Here is an 18318-nt window from a genome sequence, read left to right as displayed (position 1 = left end):
ACCTATGAGTCCACTCCCAGCATTCACATCTTGAAAAATACTGAACCATTTCAGAAAATAAAACAATGACAAAATCATTGAGTTAGCAATATCATTTATTCTTTCTCCCTCAGCTTAGAATCACTGTTGTACATAAGTTACATTTTGTTTTCTCAATTTCACAGGTTCTTGTTTTCCTCTTCAAACTTCCAGTTTGACCTCCCTCTCATATCAAAAAAAGAAAAGAAAAAAAAAAGCAGATTGTATTATACAAAAATGCAAACCAATTTTCACACAGTGAATTCTCTTACAAAGTCATAAAATGGCGTAATAATGGCTACATCCACATTGGAGGAAGATAATTCTAGACATTCCTTAATGGAGTATAATATACATATAAAAAAAATTTTTCTTGCTGAAATCAAACCTGTACCTTAATTTAAGAGATATTTTACACGGGAGTAATTATATAAAAAAGCCATTTGCGAATTTCCCCAGAAAGTCCGGGAATAAAATGTGAGCCTCAAACAGCAGTAACAGAGTTCAGTGGTCAAGGGTGGTAGAGGAGGGGTTTAACTGGTTATGCAAATATGGGGTATAGGCAGCGGTTCCACTCAGAAACAAAAAACACACCGAATATTGAAATTAACGTCTTTGCTATTCGCTGTATAAAACACCCCATATATCACGGTATGCCAGTTTTTGCAAAGCTAAAGTCATTTCGGCTCATTCAGACCTGCAGTGACCCGTTTGGCAGGATCAGCACTGTGGGAAATTTCATCAACTTCTGTTAGAAACAAAATACTGAATTAACACCATTAAATCTTTAGCCAATTACCGATTAACTCAGTTCCCTGTTGTTGTTTTTTTTTAATTAAGCTGATGGCCCTATTTCTTGCGAATAGTTGTAAAAAACAAACAAACAAACAAAAACAAAAAACTCCCCCCCCCCGCCAAAAAACCCCCAAATAAAAATTAGAAAACACACACACACACACACAGAGACAGACACAAAAACAAAATGTGAATGTCACCAAGTGCTCATAAAGCTGCACACATCAGGTCAGGTGTTGACTAAGACTTGCATGTCAATAAATTCACTCAACTAATGCCAAGAAAAAAAAGAAAATCTACAAAAAGCCAAGTCAACATTCTTTAAAAACAAACAAACAAAAAAGCTAATCAAATCTTGACAGATTTAGATTATTGTATCATTGCATTTTTTGGGTGGTGGGACCAAGGTCTGAGTCCATCATGCCAATTCAGTGTTAATTAACTCCTAAAAAAAAGAAAAAGAAAAAAAGAGCGCGCTAGATGAAGACTTGAGGCTAACCTTTCATCAAAGACTTCTTGCTAATTCTCTTGGGGGCAATGGTGGGCTAAACCCCAAAACTTTCCTAACACCTCAACTCTATCACTCGGTACAGCACAATGAAGGGGGAGAACAACAATAAACAACTTATCCAGGATACATCTACAATACAATCTAGCACACACACAAAACATTTCCATAAATTTTCCAAAAGTTATGAATTTTGTCTTCTTCGGAAGCATAGTCTAATCTTTGTTTGAACACAAAAGATTTAAGTGAACACACATCAATTCACACAGAAGTCCTTCGTCTGGGAAAGGATAAAGTCTGTGTTGGCAACCAGTGGACCGAAAACAAATTTTAAAAAAACAAAAACATTTTGCTGATTCTAAGTAGAGATCATTTAATATAAATGCTGAGCGAGTAGGATAAGAGGTGGCACGTTAATAGTGCTTTAGTATATTAATGTATGGATACATACTCATATGTATAAGTGAGCTGTGTACCTAAACAATAAATGTAGCAAGGAGCAGCCAGAGGCTTTAAGTGTGGTTGGAAAACTTTTAAAAAAAAAAAAGAAAGAAAGAAAATCCACAACTTTTGCTGTCGTGGTGCTGACAAACTGGAAAAGATACCCATTGAACAGCCAAGATGAGGATGTTGCACAGCACAAAAACATTTGTGCCTTAAAATAGTTGACTCATCCGGTGTCAACAATGTGCCAGTTTCTCAGCATTCCTCATGTGAAAGAAAAGGTTTTATGTTAAACTAAAACAACTCGACCCACAGAGTCTCCTCCATGCTTTAACCGTTCAAGAACAAGAACTCACCCGTTGTCAGCAGAGCAGTAAAACTTTTGCCAATCATGCTAACTGTTTACAAAAAGGCAACGAGCTCTCTATTGAGCATCAGCAGTAAACAATTTATATGATGGAGAAAGAGCAATAATGGTTCTAATGATGGTGATGATGACAGCAGGTTGTGAACAAAAAAAAAAAAAAAAATGTGACGAAGTGAGCTGTATATTGCACCAGTCAGCAAAGACACTCAAATACACTCAATGCGAGGTGAATGAATTTATTAATCTGATCGAAGCACAGCCGTTCCTGAAGGTTTCCAGCCACTCCTCAGTAAATAACACTGCTTTCTTCAGCTGTAAACATGATTTCAAATGTACTAATGCAGCCAAGAACGCTACAACAGCAACCTTTCTGGACTCACTGCCAATTATAGCCATTTCATGACGGAGAGGAGAGTGTGTCTTCAACTAAGCTGGATAAAACCTTCACAGGGTAAGCATCATCGCCCAAAATCGTAACAATGTAAAGCAAGAAAAAAGTAAGACAAATTTTAACAAAACATACACAAGGGAAGGCAACTTCATAGAAGTTAGGAGAACAAATGACAAGATAATCCCAATGGGGAGGCCTTTTGTGTGGCCAGATGAGAATCTCTGAGGAGGGAAATCCCTTGATGTTTTAAGGTCAACTTCAGTCATTCAAGTGACTCCTGATACAAAAAAGTGCACCATCTCCGTCTGGTAACCTGCATGCACAAGCTCACAACAATTTTGACTGAACTGAATGCAGCAGACAGTCAGGAGCATTGGTGAAAGGCAACCAAATCACATCAGGGTCACATAAAAAACAAAAAATAAAAATTAATCAAGAGAAGCACTTAGTAGGTTCCCTTATAGAAAACACGGAAAGGTCATTATCAAAGACTTAATGCAATCTTTAAAACAGAATGCTCCAATTAAATATATTATAAACTGCTTTCAAATATGAAACAGACACGTGTTCATAAAATGCAAAAATAAAAGTCATACTTCTCATGGCAGGTGCGGAAGTGCATGTGGTGTAACACTGCATTTTTAAAAACACCCTGCATGCCCATTTTAGCTGAATCCAGGTGGAATATTGAAGTGCTTTTCCCTTCTCAGACATCCAGATCTGGGCAACCTCTTTTTTTTGTTTTTTTCTTACGATTTTGGGGGGTGAGTACCAAGAGTGACATTTCTGCCATCGTCAATCATAAACCAGATCGTACAGAATTTATTCAGAGTGTATGCGATGTTACAAGGTGCTCCTATTTACCTAACCGTTCAACTAACCCAACATTCTTTCTTCAGGAGGATCAAATACTCTGCTATAATTTTACCGTTGAGGTTGAATATGCATATACTTTTTAAATAAAGTTGTAATGACACTGTCAACGTCACCACCATTTTCTCTTCCTGAATCTACTGTGAGCCTTGTTAATCTAAACCCAGTACAAAAAAAAAACAAACAAAAAAAAAACAACACACACAAGAAATGTTATCATATGCCCTGGTTTCCAGGCAAGGAAAGTCATAAAAAAAAAAAGCTCATTCACAGAACAAAAAGAAAGAAAATTCATCACGGCAGATACTGCTCATCTTCTAAATAGAATGGGTGTATGTGTGCCTGTGCATGCTTTTGAATGTGTGTAAATGTGTACTTCCTAAGAGCAGGAATGGACAACACCATTCTTCTGCATCTCTGAACCAGTGACACCTGGATCTGAACATAAGCTCAATGCAGATGCTTTATTCGTCAGTGACAGCATGGACCCGCCCACTGCACTTTCCGGCAGACCGCTGGAGCCATTTGACACCTCACTGTATGAAGAAAAGAGAAAACAGACAAAGCAGAACAAGACATGAATGGAAATAATATAAAATATTCATATTCAGGGGGACGCAGTATATTTAAGCATGTTCATACTCACGCAAGCGCCAAGGAGATTTCTTCCAGTGGAGTCTTATGCTCTGGCTGTCCATTCTCAGCAGGTTTCATCTTGTACTGCTGAACATCATGGACCACCTGGTTTTCCTGGTTTGGAAATGGATATAACCCCCAATAAAATATTTCATCACACACAGCTCATAAAGATCTAGATGTCAATTTGCCAAAAACCCACCCATCAAGACGTTTTAACCACATCCACACTAATCCCAAATTCTCTCAAAATCCATGGTTAAACTGTTACATCCCTCGTTAGTGTTCAACAACTCGCCACCACTCCTACCATAGCCATCTCACGGGTCCTTTTGCCGATCTCTTTCTCAACCTGGTGAAGCTCCAGGCTAAGCTGTTCACTGGAGACAGCTGTTGCACTTGCTCCCCCTGATGGCCACTTGGGTTGTTGCTGTTGTGAGGCTACTGCTGCCTGGCCCTGGCCAGGGTGAGTAGCCAATGCACTGGCCTCCCTCTGCAGGAGTAAAGAATTACTGGCAGCCTGTAGCAGAAAGACAGGAAGTAAGGAGTAGGAGGGTGAATGTGCAATCTGGAAGTCTTTAGCAATAGTCAGGAAAACAATGGTTTAAAATGGGACATTCATTTTATTCATTACACATATTTCAGTGTTGAATATATGTTGATAGTAACTAGACACCAGGTAAACAGTTTGTATTTCTCGCCACATCAATTTTTAATCTAAAAAGGAGAGTCGAGCCATAAACAGGTAATCAAGAAATCAATAATATTGAGCACCTCACACCTCTTGTGGTGTAAAAATTGATCAAAACGATATGGGTCTTTCTAGACATTTATAGATACTCCTTAGTAACAGATTGTACAAACCTCCATGCTGTGCATCTGTGTCTGTTGGCTGATCTGCTGGTTCACCTGCTGTAGCTCAATCTTTAACTGCTCTCTGTCTGAGGCTGCCATGGGTAGACTACAACAGCAAAAAAATAACTGCTTCACAATCTTTAACAAAGGCATTTCTGATATTTGGCAAATACACAATTCACATGATGATCTACTGACTATATATAAAAAAACAAAAAAACAAAACACAACCACAAGAATAACAAACAGATTAAACAAATATAGGACTTACCGCTCACTAAAATGTCCCTGAGAGGAGGAGGCATTCTGGTGGGTGGGGTATGAAGTTCCACCCCATCCTCCATGGCTTCCATATGTGTATTCTGCTGAAGGGAAAATGGTAAATTGTATAACAGAACTATGTTCTTAACAATTGCAATTATGAAACACTACAATTATGTGAAATGACTATGCTCTGAGTATTCCCGTGTGTTGAATACTACACTTGTTTGCAGCTCCAACAATGTGAATTTCCCATCTCTGGGACTAATAAAAGTTGTCTTATCTTATAATCCTGTGTGTGGGGGGACAAAAATAAATGAATAAACCTTCTTCAAAAACTACTTTGTGTATCACAATTGACAAAATCAGATTAGAAGTATGCTTGTACAGGTGATGCTTCCTATAAATATAGCCGGAGCTGATCTGACAAGGCCGCTCTTCTTAAAAACAATTGCTTGATGTGCATTGTGACGTGAGCATGACAGCTTTCAAAGCACTTTATAAGAATTACTACAGAAGGGCTACAGAAGTGTTTCTAAATAAAATGCTGTTCAGTTTGCAACAGGCATGTTTTCTACAAACGGAAGAAGAATTCAGGACTGTTTCTACTCTTCATATGAGTGGGTGTCCTGCAAAAAAAAACACACAAAAAAACCTCACACCAAGAGCACAATGAGCAATCTTGAAAGTAGTGAAAAAGTACCCAAAATGCAGCAAAATGACTTGCAGAAATATCTAGAACTTGATTTAAAAAAAGAAAAGAAAAAAGAAAAAAGAAAAGAAAAAAGTGATTAAATGTAGAAATGGAAAGATCCTACTGCCTTAAAAAAAGCAAAAAAACCAAAAAACAGGATGTGCCACTTCTGATAAAACGTTCTACGAATAGATACTAAGCTACACCACCCTCGAAAATTAGTGTATTTCCATATGATGCATGGTGGAGGGAGTAGGGCTGGGCTATATCATACCGTTCATGGTAATACCGGTGTAATGTTGGGCAACGATAGGAAAATGAAATATCGCAATAGAATATGGGTAAAACGCGCATGCGCAGTGCCTTTGTTTACATACGGACATGGCAGCGAAACGATTTTATGTGGTACACAGCGCTCAAAAATCTGTCAAATGTTTCAGTACGACTTTGCTAAGCTACGAAGCCGCACCGCTTGATGGATTGTCGGAGCATTACGGCTACCGTAGGCTGGAGCCTCGCCGAGTGATATGTACGGTGCTTCAACATAATATGGTATTGTGTGTGTATAACCTCTTTTTAAGTTTTGTGGATATTATACATGGTTATGCTGAGGATTTGTCAGCCAATTTCCACTGGAAATGCACTAATAAATTTGAAGAGTTGTAAAGTATTTTGTCTAGTGTCAATTATATCGTCAGTTATATCGTTATCGCAAATTTTCAAATGTATATCATGATAAATATTTTTAGTCAAATCGCCCTGCTCTAGGAGGGAGTATTGATAGTTTGGCGTTTCTTTGCTGTCTAAGCGCCTGGTGACCAAAAGCACACAAGTAATTCAACAAAGATAATTTGCGCTATGGAATGGCCTACAGGAAATGCTGTAGCTGCTAAAAGCTGTTGCACAAGGAGGTTCAATGAGTCACTGAATTAAAGAGCTAAGTTCTTTTTCTTCTTCTTGTGTGTGTATTGCTCTAGACAAAGCAATAGAAACAATATGCTGCATTTAATTACCAGTGTCAGTAAAGCAATAAGACTGCGGTCCATGTGGGCTCTTACCTGGCATGGCCATGTGTTTAGAATTTGGGTTCTGGGGAGTGGAGGCCATGGCCTGTACAGGTCCAGTGGTCTGATAGCCTGTCTTTGAGGTGCGAGAGATGGCCCCAAAGCGCGACACAGTGGGCAGGGTACCAAATGGAATAATGGGGTCATCATCCTTTACTTCTGTGCCCTTCCGAGGGGCCTCCAACGACGGTTCTCTCAGGCCTTTAGCATCCACATTCTGATAAAAGGAGAGAAAAGGATAAAGAGAGGAAAGGTTATTATTATATGAAAAACCCAAGAAATCAGCACAAAGTTCGTTTGTCACTTGAGGCTTACCATCATCTCCACAGGAGGAGGAACCATAACATCTTTGGGTTTGGGATCTTTTGTGCCAATGTATGAGCCAATAGTTTCACAAGACCAGGGAGAGTATTGCCCCGTATAGTTGGCTAGTCTGCATTTTGGAATTGCTTTGGAGTTATCCTCGTCATACTGCAGACACAACACATGCAGTTATTAAAACTTACCCATATTCACAGTTAACTCAAGCTTTACTTCACCAACTACATTCAGGATTATTTTAGGCTTTTAAGCCTGAAATAAGAGGCTAAATATTACAATGGCTGACATAAACAGCAGATGTATATTAAATCTCCTGGGTACTAACATCAGGAGGGTAGTCGTTGGGGAAGGGATGTGTAAGAGTGGGTGAAGCAGCAAAAGGTGGAGGCGAAATGACCTTCCTTTCCTCCAGCTGGGATAACAGCTCCTGCCGGCGTCGATGCAGATAGTCCAGGCTGGCTTGAGGACCACCACATGATGGCCCCTATGAGATGCACACACAAATAATGACTGCTGAACTGCTGACAGTTTTCTCTCCCCCCCATATCCACACCAAGAGAAATGAGCACAAAGCATATCTAAAAACATACTCACCCTCACATAGGTCCTCATATTCATAGGTTGAGCACCTGGTGGATAGTAGCCATCTGCTGCATATCTATCCCGGCTACTGGGCTCTGGGTGGTAAACAGAGTTGGAATGCCCTGTTGATGGTGGGGGCACATCTAGAGGTGCTGGACTCATTCTGACCAAGCCTTCCCTTTGAGATGGGTAAGGCTGAGGGGGAGGTGGCGGACCACTGTAGGACATATGGCGACCTCTGTCATAGTGTGAAGGATGAGGGTAGGAGAATTGTTGACCAGAGTGAGGGGCCGGGTAGGTTCGTTCTGGAGGGCCATAACCAGGGTAAGGATCCGGGTAAGGGGGTCCTGACTCACTATGCGGAGGAGGGTTACGGATGTAATCTCTTGGAACATACTGTGGTGGCTGCTGGTAGGGGTAACCTGGAAAACAAAATGTCACAGTATTTAAAAAAAAAAAAAATCTTCCAATTTACTTCTAAGTATAAATTAAAATAATAATAATAAAAATAATGCTACAATTTCAGTCATACGCATACATTATGCCTACCTGCAGAATATGGTTGGGGCTCATACTGAGAGGCAGAAGGTGGTGGACGAGTGTCACCGTACATCTCAGCGAGCTGTTGCTGGGGGTACACTGGTGATCCTCTGGGAACCACTGACAGGTTATCTGCTGAAATCCTGGGGTGGGCTAGGGCATGAGGTGGCAGAGTCATGCCATGTTTGGGCACAGTGTCCAGGCTACAAGAATAAACCCACATTGTTAAATATTTTTCCAACATCTGATGTATCTTGTGTTGTTCTGTTTAACAGAGCAAATAATTTCACTGAATAACCTCATTCTGTGACCTAGGGATAAGAAAACCCGTGGCTTTGATGAAGATGCTAACTCTCTGGCTTCTGCATACTATACTCACACATCAGGAGGTGATCCTGGGGCACTGGGACTCCCTCCGTCCATCTTAACAGATTTACGCGGCAGTTCATATGAGACTGGGTCGGTGCCACGAGCAATAAGCGTGGGCAAAGAGGGTCCACCAGTCCCATTGGCCAAGGGTGAAGGCTTTCGGGTCACTGCTACATCGAGAGGATCATCTGACAAGAGTCCTCCTGAGCCAGGGAGGCGAGCTGCCAGACGCTTGTTCATCTTACGATACCTTAAAATAGGTAAATAAATAAGTAAATAGGTAGGTATTATAAAATATAATAAAAATTATGATATCATATTCTTTTTAGATATTAAAAAAAACAACAACATACACATATATTTCTGAAAAATTGAGAGTGTATAAAAACCACTGTGGTAATAGTGACTGAATTGAGGAACAGAAACTAGCTTCCCCCCCCCCCACACACACACAAAAAAAAAAAAAAAAAACCCTCTCTCTCTCGCACTCTCACACACACACACACACACACACACACACACTACGTTGACAAGTTGTTGTTAAGACTCACTTCTCTAGTTCTTCCTGAGAGTGTGCAAAGGTGCAGCTGGCTCCACGAGGACAGCCTCCCTTCTGCTTCATGTCACGGCACATGTAAGTCTTGTATTTGCTGTGCTGAGGAGGCTTAAAAAAAGATTTTTTTGCATATGATCAAAAAGTAAAAACTCCATTTACGAAAATTGCATCGAATAACAGATGCAAACAAATGTTATATCCAACAAGATGAAACGTTACAAAAATCATTTTTATTTATTCATATAGTTATTTATTAAAAAAAATCTGTATTTACAATCCTGAAAAATTTGGGTTTGCTACAAATTACGGAAAATTCAAAAATCAAGTGTCATAACCATGACTAAATCTCCTACAAGCCTTTGAAACATTATTAGACCGTTTAAAAGCCTGGCTTTGTTTTTTCCAAGCATTATTTGCAGTTTAATAGAAACACTAACCTGTTGAGGATCGGCTCCTTTCTTGCTGTGGTTCTGGATAAAGTCCACCAGGCCATGTACCACTGTTTTCACTGCTACCAACCCCTTCTCAAGTTGCTCCCATGTAGGAGGAGGAGCATCTAGACAAACAATAAATAATACAGGAAAAAAGGATTAATACATTTTAAATTGGCTGTTCTCTATCAGCTGAGACAGATGTGTGCTTTGAGCCACATAGTAGAAGTCACACTACACAGGACAAATCCAACATACTGATGGGAGTATTTGGTCGTTAGCATAGTTTTAGGAATTTGGTTACTGAGGTGTAGACTTTCAGCTTGAATTCAAGGTCAATTCAGGACAATTTATTACAACATTTGATTTTTTTTTAACAGGGTTGCTCCGTTTTTACAGGCTCAACAGTAACTGGACAATTGCTTAATAACCAGCTTTATGACCAAGCTTTGCGATAGCCTGCAGTAGCTGATTCCAAGGGCTGAATATGCATTTGGTAACTGTTCAGTGGAGCTTTCCACAATAGAATAAAGTCTTATTATATACAAAAAGAGGCAACTTTCTGGCCGAATAGATAATACAGACCTATGAGAAAGACATAACCAGTGACAAACTTTACTATTGTGTTATTTGCTTCAAAAAAAGGAATGCATGGTGACCTCAGCGATACCAAAAGCCAAGTAGTTCAAAAAGGAATAAAATATACAATTGACTTCTTGGTGCAGAAAGCACATTCTCAATATAAAAGGAGGTATATCACTGTCAAAGTTTACTGTCAGGTTTTACCTAAATATGCAAAGAATTAATGACATTCAAGAAATGACAGAACAGTTCAGTGGCAAGATTCCCAGACATGAATGATGAAATCAATTCTACTAGAATTATGGGAAGAAAAAAATATGGATAAGTAAAGGGAAGGGCAAATAACTTTGATCCATGTAGAAACATATCAGCCAAGACACACTGTGGCATGTTTTCAGTATTTTGCACTATGCTTATTTGTTGTCTGTTGAGAGTGTGCATGTGAGGATGGGTGACTTATGACTCCAGAATTAAGCTACTTATGTGTAATAAATAAATAAATAAATAAATAAATCACTCAAGTAACCCGAACTTTAACTTGATTCCTGAAAAAAACAAAACTTGGCCAATAACAAAGATTTCTGAGAGAGGGTTGGGAAAACACAAGAGCCATAGTTTGGATTTGCATCTGACACTGCATGTACCAACTTGTCCTCGCAATAGCGGGTGTGTTTCTCACCAGGACTGGGATCAATGTTGGCCAAAAGTTCCAGATGGGGCCGCAGCCTGTTGAGGTTGGCTGGGTCTCCAGTCCTTTGCAGCGCAATTGTCAGCTCCTGGACACTCTGAGCAAAAGATGCTGGGGTCTGCAGCTATACACATAACAAAAAAATAAATAAAAATAAATAGTTAATGCTTTGGTACTTCAGCTTTCATATGTAAGAACATGTTATGACCAACAGAGCTAATACTTTTTTTTTTTTTTAAATGATTCTTTGAAATGTGTACAGTATGTGAAAACGACAAACTGAAATAGATTTACTTCCAGTACACACCTTATCTATAATAGACTGCATGTGTGACTTGTGAGACTGATCCCCATACAAAAGAGAAGACCACTGGTCAGGAGCAATCCGCAATCCACCCTCCATAGCAATCTGAACAATTTGAGAGTCGTGCTCCCGTCGCAGAGCCTCGTAAGTACGAAACTCCTCTTTCAGCTGCATTAGGGATGAATCTTCATCACGTTTGGTAACCTAGTAGAAAGCCACAAAATGAGCTAGTTACCTTTATTTTCTGAAAGAAATTCTTACATACATACAACAGAAAATTCTGCACAGAAAGGGTTGCACCTGTATTTAGCAAAACAAATATTAAATAACATTTATAAAAAATATCAAAATAATAAAATAAATTTCTTCTGGTTTTCAGCCAGATTAATACCTTGAAACAGGAGGCCCTGTAGAGAAGCTGCACAACGTGGCCTATGCTAGTTTTGGAAGCCTGAGGGAACCGTGGCTCAAGCCTCTGGACTACAAATAGAACCAGCACCTTTCTTGACAAAGCAGAGCCATCCTCAAGAGCAAGGAGGACCAACTTTAGGGCTTCTTCCTGCATGGCTGAGAAAGGAAAAACAAACACAGAATCGATGAGTAACACTCAGTAGTCATCACATTCCAAATTAGTCTTTACTGAGAATAAATTGACTGTTTTCAGGGAAATTTCACTTTGTGGGTAAAGAAAAACTATCTACCTGGGCCGAGAAACTGGCATCCTCGTGCACGGACAGCAGCCCACAAGTTGGACGAGAGCTGCTGTGGATTCTGGTGCTGCAAGATGAGCTCAGTGACAGTTCGCTCGCCCAGAGAGCGAGCCGCTCTCATGGCTCTAACACGGCCTTCTTCTTCCACCAGCTGGCAGTGGACCAGAGTAACCAGTTTCCTCTGCATGGGTCGACTCAGCATGCTCTGAGCGGTGCTGCTCAGCCCTACACCTGGCAAGGAGAGGAAAAAAAGAATGCAATAAAAGATGTACTGCTAAGATACTTTAGTTCAGTACCAGTATCAATGTTTAAATTATCAGACGCCAGCAGCCATTGTTGAAAAGGCAATGCTCTTTGATGTCACCAGAAAACAAGGTTTGGCTATCCTAACAGTCTGGACAAAGTATATTAATGTAACTATAAAGAAAAACTACATTAAAAACTCAGAAATTAGTTCATTCTTGTTTCATCCATCAAACATGCACCACTCTGCAGCAAAGATCAGAGTGACACACATTGACAAACTGGATGCATTTACATGCAACTTAAGTCAAATACTGTTAGTGGGAATGAAGAAATTTTTTTTCTTCCTTTTTTCAAGAATTTTGATCAAATGTACATCCAAACAAGACGCTAAATGAACATTTCTGCTCCATCCCAAGAAATCAGGATGTCCCATCTGTTACCGTTGCACTGAGGCTCCTTAAATACATTTATGACTCAACAATCTTGAGGGCAGCATCATGCACAATATTCTGCACTGAAACAACTTGCAGATACAACTCATTATATTGATATTGAATATTTCAATAAGCAGTGCAAATACTGTAATTTGTTTTCAGACTTAATAGCTTATAATCTGTTTTGCTACTTAAACCTTGCACCTTAAATGCAATTCAGATATTTCCATATACATATATATTAAAAAAAATAGTGATCTAGTATAGTAATATCGTACTCAAGAAACTACAGTAATACAACCATTACTAAATACATGTACAGAAATGTTGCTTGATTATTGCTTTTGTTTATCAAGCATAAAACTTGATAACACTTATTGTCCAAAGTGTTAACAAACCTCAATGCAATATGTTAACAGAACTAGAATTACTGCCGTAAAAGACAGGTAAGGTTTTGAAGGCATTTCAAAAGTAGGGACAAAACATTAGTATAGGTAATCTTGGTCCTGAGGTAATACTGTCTGCTCGTTCTTGGCATTGTGACTTTACAATTGCAATGTATTGCATTACATATAAATACAGAATACTAGGGGTGGGGGGAAAAATCGATACTGTGTAGTATCGTGATATTTTGTTTGCTAATAATGTATCGATACAGGGACAGCAGAAATCGATATTTTGTTACAAAAAAAGTTTTTGTGGACTGGAACATGCCCTGACTTCAGAGCATGTTGATCAGCTCCTTTTTCTGAGCAAGAATCCTGACATTCCTTCACTGTCCAAATGTGTTTAACCTTTTTTGGCAGCAATAAACATGTCAGTTTACTTATTTTAATTTAAGACATGTTTTATTTTAATTAAGTTTAAAACTTTTTTATTTAATGTAAAATTATATTTTGTTTTAATTTACTTTCAAATTCTTCAGTTGCTGAATGGGCTGCATAGTTTTCATAAATTGCATAGTTCAGAATAGCTATAATTGTACCAGATGGTTGCATTCAGTTAAGTTGGACTAGACTGTAATACAAACCGTTCACTTTGTCAACAATAAAACTGACTGAAATGAGAGAAAGACTGAGTGCGAGACTTTGATATTAGATAAAATGAATATTGATAAAGTTAACCTTTATGTACAGAATCTGAATATCGCAAAATATTTTAAAAAATTGCAATAATATTGTATCGTGAGTTAAGTATTGTGATAATATCGTATCGTGGGATGTATGGTGATTCCCACCTCTACAGAATACTATACAATATTAAAATGTATTACACTTTTGAATGAAAAATCAAGAGGTATACAAATGACACTTGCACTAAATCAGTTATGATACACGGTAGGACTGTATTTAGCTGTTTTTATATATAGGGTGACTTCGACAATCTAGTTATGTCTTATTAAGAGCATTCTCACTCAAAGACACCTCCAGCTTCATGAGCTATGATATATGCTGGTGCTGTTCAAACTGTCAGTGCCTATATAGTTTTTGTTTGCCAGACAGTTTTTGGTATCCAGCATGAGATTAACACAAAGAAAGCAAACACTCTTATGCTATTTTTTGAAAGGGAAGTCTACACCCATTAACAGTTACCTCCCAATCTATCCACCCTCTGAGAACAAGAAAATTGTTAAGTGGTCTTTCATACCGAAAATCAACCTCCATATTTGAAAGGTCCCAGGTCTGTTCACTTAAACAAAAGAAAGAGCAAACCACAGAGCTAAATAGTTCCAGCAAGGTCCAGTACCTCGGGTGTTGCTGAGGGGTTTAAGGTAGAGGGCCAGCTCCTCCACACACTGCCTGGCCTCCTCATAATGTTGTGAGTCCTCTGGACTTGTTATCAAAGCAACTGGCTGAGCCTTGGGAACCTGAAGCAGAATGCAAGGGAGGAATTTAGAAAATCAGTAGCAACAGATGAATAGGTTTCAGTACAATTTTGTCCCAACAAAGCTGTAGCAGAGTTAGTGGAACCGCCATCACCATCACTTTCATTTCACTGTGTAATGTAGCAGCTAAAAAGCTCAACAAAGCTGAATGCACAAATTAATTGTAAATGCCTCTTTATGTGTATTGGAAGACAAAGTGAACTATGTATTCTTACTGATAATGTGAAGTTGCATAATGAAATACATTAAACTAGCCTGAATTTCCAACATCTAATAAGTATCAAAAGCAAACATTACTTACTGAAACAAATCATAACTTTGGAAAAATAAATGACAGTGAGCTGTCAAGCATATTTAAAAAATTAATTAATTAATTAAAAAAATTGATGTGTATGTTGGTGGCTTAAGTACCGGTAGTCATTTTTTGCAACATTTTTGTGTATGGTTATTCTTACGGTAAGAAACAATTTGGACTGAGGGCCAATTTAACGCGTTACAACTCATTTTGTACAACAATTAAAATAATCCCTACTTAAAATATATTACATTTAATTTCAAATTATGTGGATTCTCACTAATCACTGGTATTAGAATGTTTAAGTAATCAGCTGAAGATTGTCAAAGACCCCCAGACCAGGCATTTTCATTTGTCCACAGAGTTTCACTTAACTATATACTAACAGCATGTATTGAAATATTAATATGCTGAGATGCTCTCGTTAATGTTAGCAAAATCTGTTGCTGCAATCTTCCACAAGCAAAGCTCACAAAGGCTAACGTCAGCACATTAAGGCCAATTCTGAGAAAGGTCATAACAAAGCTGAGTGCTACTTAATAATGTCTGCCACCATTATTATCACTCAGTCTGCCCAAATACATGTGTGTGGCACACCACGTGTGGTAGGGTTAGTTATATTTTTCCACCAAGCAAATTTTACATTACATATACACACACACACACACACATAATATAATATATATATATATATATATATATATATATATATATATATATATATATATATATATATATATATATATATATATATATATATATATATATATAGGGAACGTTTAAGGAAGCCCTACCTATTGGCACAAATGTGCAATACAACCAAGATGTGTTTAAGGGACACGCTATACCAGTCATGATGACTAGAGAAGACACATCTCAGCATTACAAGTGATGCAGTGACGTTATCCATTATTGCAGTCTTAACTTAGAAACCTGGCCAACAAAGCCAGACACCATTAGCTGTGCCTCACCCTGTTGGTATAACACTCCCTCTGAGAAATACGGCTTTAGTGAATGCGCTAGCACTCAGTAAAGCAGCATAATTCAAGTCATTGCTCAATGACTGCAGGGTGACTCAGAAAGAAATCCCAAAAGTATGTACACCATGTAGTAACCCATGTGTGACACGAATACAATCCAAAGTAATTACAGAAAACGTCATCCTTTAAAACCAGGATTGGTGTCTAAAAATGTTTCACTACTGAAAAAACAAACAAACAAAAAAAACAAAAACATACCCATGAGCTAGTATTCTTAACCACAAGATAGCGTCAACAAAATCTCAGCACAGACGGTATAAAGTCAGATCTCTGTATATTTGTTTAGCAATTTATGACAAACACGCAAAAACAAACTTCTTACCTGGCCTCCCACCAGCTGCAACAAAGCTGTGTTGACAGGTAACTGCTCGATGTCTGTGCTGATGGCTGTCTGGTCAAAGGGACAGGCCTTTCGGTGCAACTTGTTCAGGCACATCTTGCAGACTGTATGTCCACAGCCTAAGCTGATGGGCCTGCGAACAGTTTCCTCAAATGTCTGTGTGCAGATCGGGCACAGCAGGAACTCTGTCCATTGTGGTGCTTGCACTGGCATGGTTATATGTTGATGGGATGGGTGTGTATAAATGTATGTGAGCTTAAACACAGCGGAAAATATATAATAATTTTATATATATATAATGAAAGATTCCACTGGAATCAATTTTTTTTTCTTCCGAACTCAATCGTTCTTAAATGTCCTCACACATTGTGGATTGTGGATCACATCTCGTGATGAATACTGTAAAGCAGAAAGAGAAACGGAATTATAGTTGTTCCCGCATTCATAAACTCTCGTTGTTGTTGTTGTTTTTTTTTTTTTATAAAACGTGTCATAATGTTATTAGTTTTTCATCAAAACATTGTAGAAGTACACTATAAAACATGGCTACACTGTGCATGAGTGCATTTGCAGCTGAGAAATGCATTCTAGGCAGTGTGGTTATAAAGCAGGTTTCCCGTGGAACAACTAACCGCACTGAAAATATGCCTCTTCCTGTCAATTACGTTGTTCAAGCCCAACAAAACAATGTAACGGCAAATCAGAGGTGACACAACACATATTTGTAAAGTCCGAATGAAACAAATGGTTGAGATGGACCAAAACAACTGCGGCGTGGCCTAGTTAAAAAAAAAAAAAAAAAAAAAAAGAGCTGGTTATCGCTATGACTATGGACAAAGGGTATAGGATAGGCTAACCACACAAGTCCCTCTAACTTGATATAAAGCTAGAGTCTGGGGATAGCGCTCGATAATATTGTACCAACAATTGCGCTGTTGCCCAGTTTGTTATCCTTGCTGTGACCATCTCGATGTTTCGTTATGCACCCACTAATCTTACGAGTGATACGAGACGCTTTTATAGCTAGCTAACTCTAGGTAACGTTAGCTTAGTTTTAGCATCGGAAGCTATGGGTGGCTAGTTTCCTAGCTTAGCTATGGGTAAACGTCGTTTGATCAGCAAACAGTTACTTAACGACCTGAAACCTATCGCTAACCGACTGTCACACAGTTATTGCTCTGAATATAGTCACTGTTGTTCATACGTTACAGTTTTAATGATATTAATTATCCTTCGAGGAGGCGCTGTTCAAGGAAACGAGATCTAAGAGACAACAAGTCAGATTATGTAACGCTAGCGCCCATAACTTCAAAGCAACAAAACTGTCCCAAAATGTCTTTATATTCACCAGACACAGTGACAACAACTCAATACCATAAAGTTCTTAAGAACTGACCAGGTTTGTGCTTTACTCTTGTTTTGAGGGGCACATAACTCAACGGCTCTTGTCGTCGGAATGAGCACAGAGGGCTAACATGCTAATGAACAAATGTTACTCTCTCCACTCTCTTAGCGCTTAGCTCCTTAGCTAGCTCGCTAACAATCTCTATGCGTCACTAATGTGCCTAAAACTAAACATGCAACTACTACTTTGGGTTTTTCACCGAGCAGATAAATTGTTATTGTCGATGCTACTCACTTATTCCAAAAGACTTGGAAGTTTTTCATCTTTTTTAAGGAAATTGCTGCGATATTTTCTTGCCATGTCGACTGTGCAGCTTAACTGCTGCCAAGGTAAGGGAGAGGGTGTCAACTCGACAACAGACTGGCTAGCCGGTTACAGCTAGCTGGAAAAGATGTGTGCGTGCACGCGCGTTTTTTTTTCTTTTTTGCGTGTGCGCGTTTGGATTGTGGGCAAATGGCGCCCTCTGTTGAAATTGAGCCGCACACACAAAATACCAAAACTGGGCAGGTGCTGAGAAGATCACATCTGGGAACATTTTCACAGTTAAACTGTTCAGTTTGCACGGGTGCATATATGTTAAAATTTTTGTGTATCTGTATTAGACAAACGAAGAGAAGGGGGGGGGGGGGGGGCTCGGAAAGATTAAGATGGAGGGAGGGAGCTGTATTGACAAATAAGAATCAG

The 18318-nt window shown here is 38.8% G+C and overlaps 1 protein-coding gene across 3 annotated transcripts; it reads right to left on the bottom strand.

Annotated features, from left to right (window-relative positions):
* Positions 1-77: 77 nt before the first annotated feature.
* rc3h1b (ring finger and CCCH-type domains 1b) lies at positions 78-18120 on the bottom strand. Of its 3 annotated transcripts, none has more exons than XM_086271446.1 (20): positions 17869-18120; positions 16212-16628; positions 14416-14536; positions 11981-12220; positions 11671-11846; positions 11283-11483; positions 10967-11099; positions 9712-9830; positions 9270-9382; positions 8729-8968; positions 8359-8552; positions 7822-8231; positions 7625-7711; positions 7222-7377; positions 6901-7123; positions 5159-5252; positions 4897-4993; positions 4343-4552; positions 4043-4146; positions 78-3932 (listed from the first exon to the last, which is right to left on the bottom strand). In XM_086271446.1, the coding sequence occupies exons 2-20, from the start codon at positions 16440-16442 to the stop codon at positions 3776-3778; spliced, it is 3306 nt and encodes a 1101-aa protein (XP_086127572.1). In that variant the 5' UTR covers positions 16443-16628; positions 17869-18120; the 3' UTR covers positions 78-3775. The 3 variants fall into 3 exon arrangements, with proteins under 3 accessions (XP_086127572.1, XP_086127570.1, XP_086127571.1); XM_086271444.1 differs by having other exon boundaries at positions 7553-7711; positions 17869-18113; XM_086271445.1 differs by having other exon boundaries at positions 5159-5249; positions 7553-7711; positions 17869-18113.
* Positions 18121-18318: the final 198 nt, after the last annotated feature.

This window comes from Aulonocara sp. 'chitande type north' Nkhata Bay, linkage group LG18 (assembly GCF_057382095.1).
Source record: "Aulonocara sp. 'chitande type north' Nkhata Bay isolate Kocher_YH1m ecotype deep benthic linkage group LG18, A_spYH_male_GT1.1, whole genome shotgun sequence".
Lineage (NCBI taxonomy): Eukaryota > Metazoa > Chordata > Actinopteri > Cichliformes > Cichlidae > Aulonocara > Aulonocara sp. 'chitande type north' Nkhata Bay.
The sequence above is the reverse complement of the archived record's forward strand: the minus strand, read 5'-3'. Positions and strand labels throughout refer to the sequence as shown.

Bases quoted from the DNA above. Each gene is read 5' to 3' on its own strand.
- rc3h1b (XM_086271444.1), bottom strand. From the start codon at position 16,442: ATGCCAGTGCAAGCACCACAATGGACAGAGTTCCTGCTGTGCCCGATC. The intron at 8,553-8,728 runs GTGAGTATAGTA...TTATTCTTGTAG, and splicing joins CCAGGATCACCTCCTGATGT to CCTGGACACTGTGCCCAAAC. The intron at 8,232-8,358 runs GTAGGCATAATG...TTTGTTTTCCAG, and splicing joins GCCCCAACCATATTCTGCAG to GTTACCCCTACCAGCAGCCA.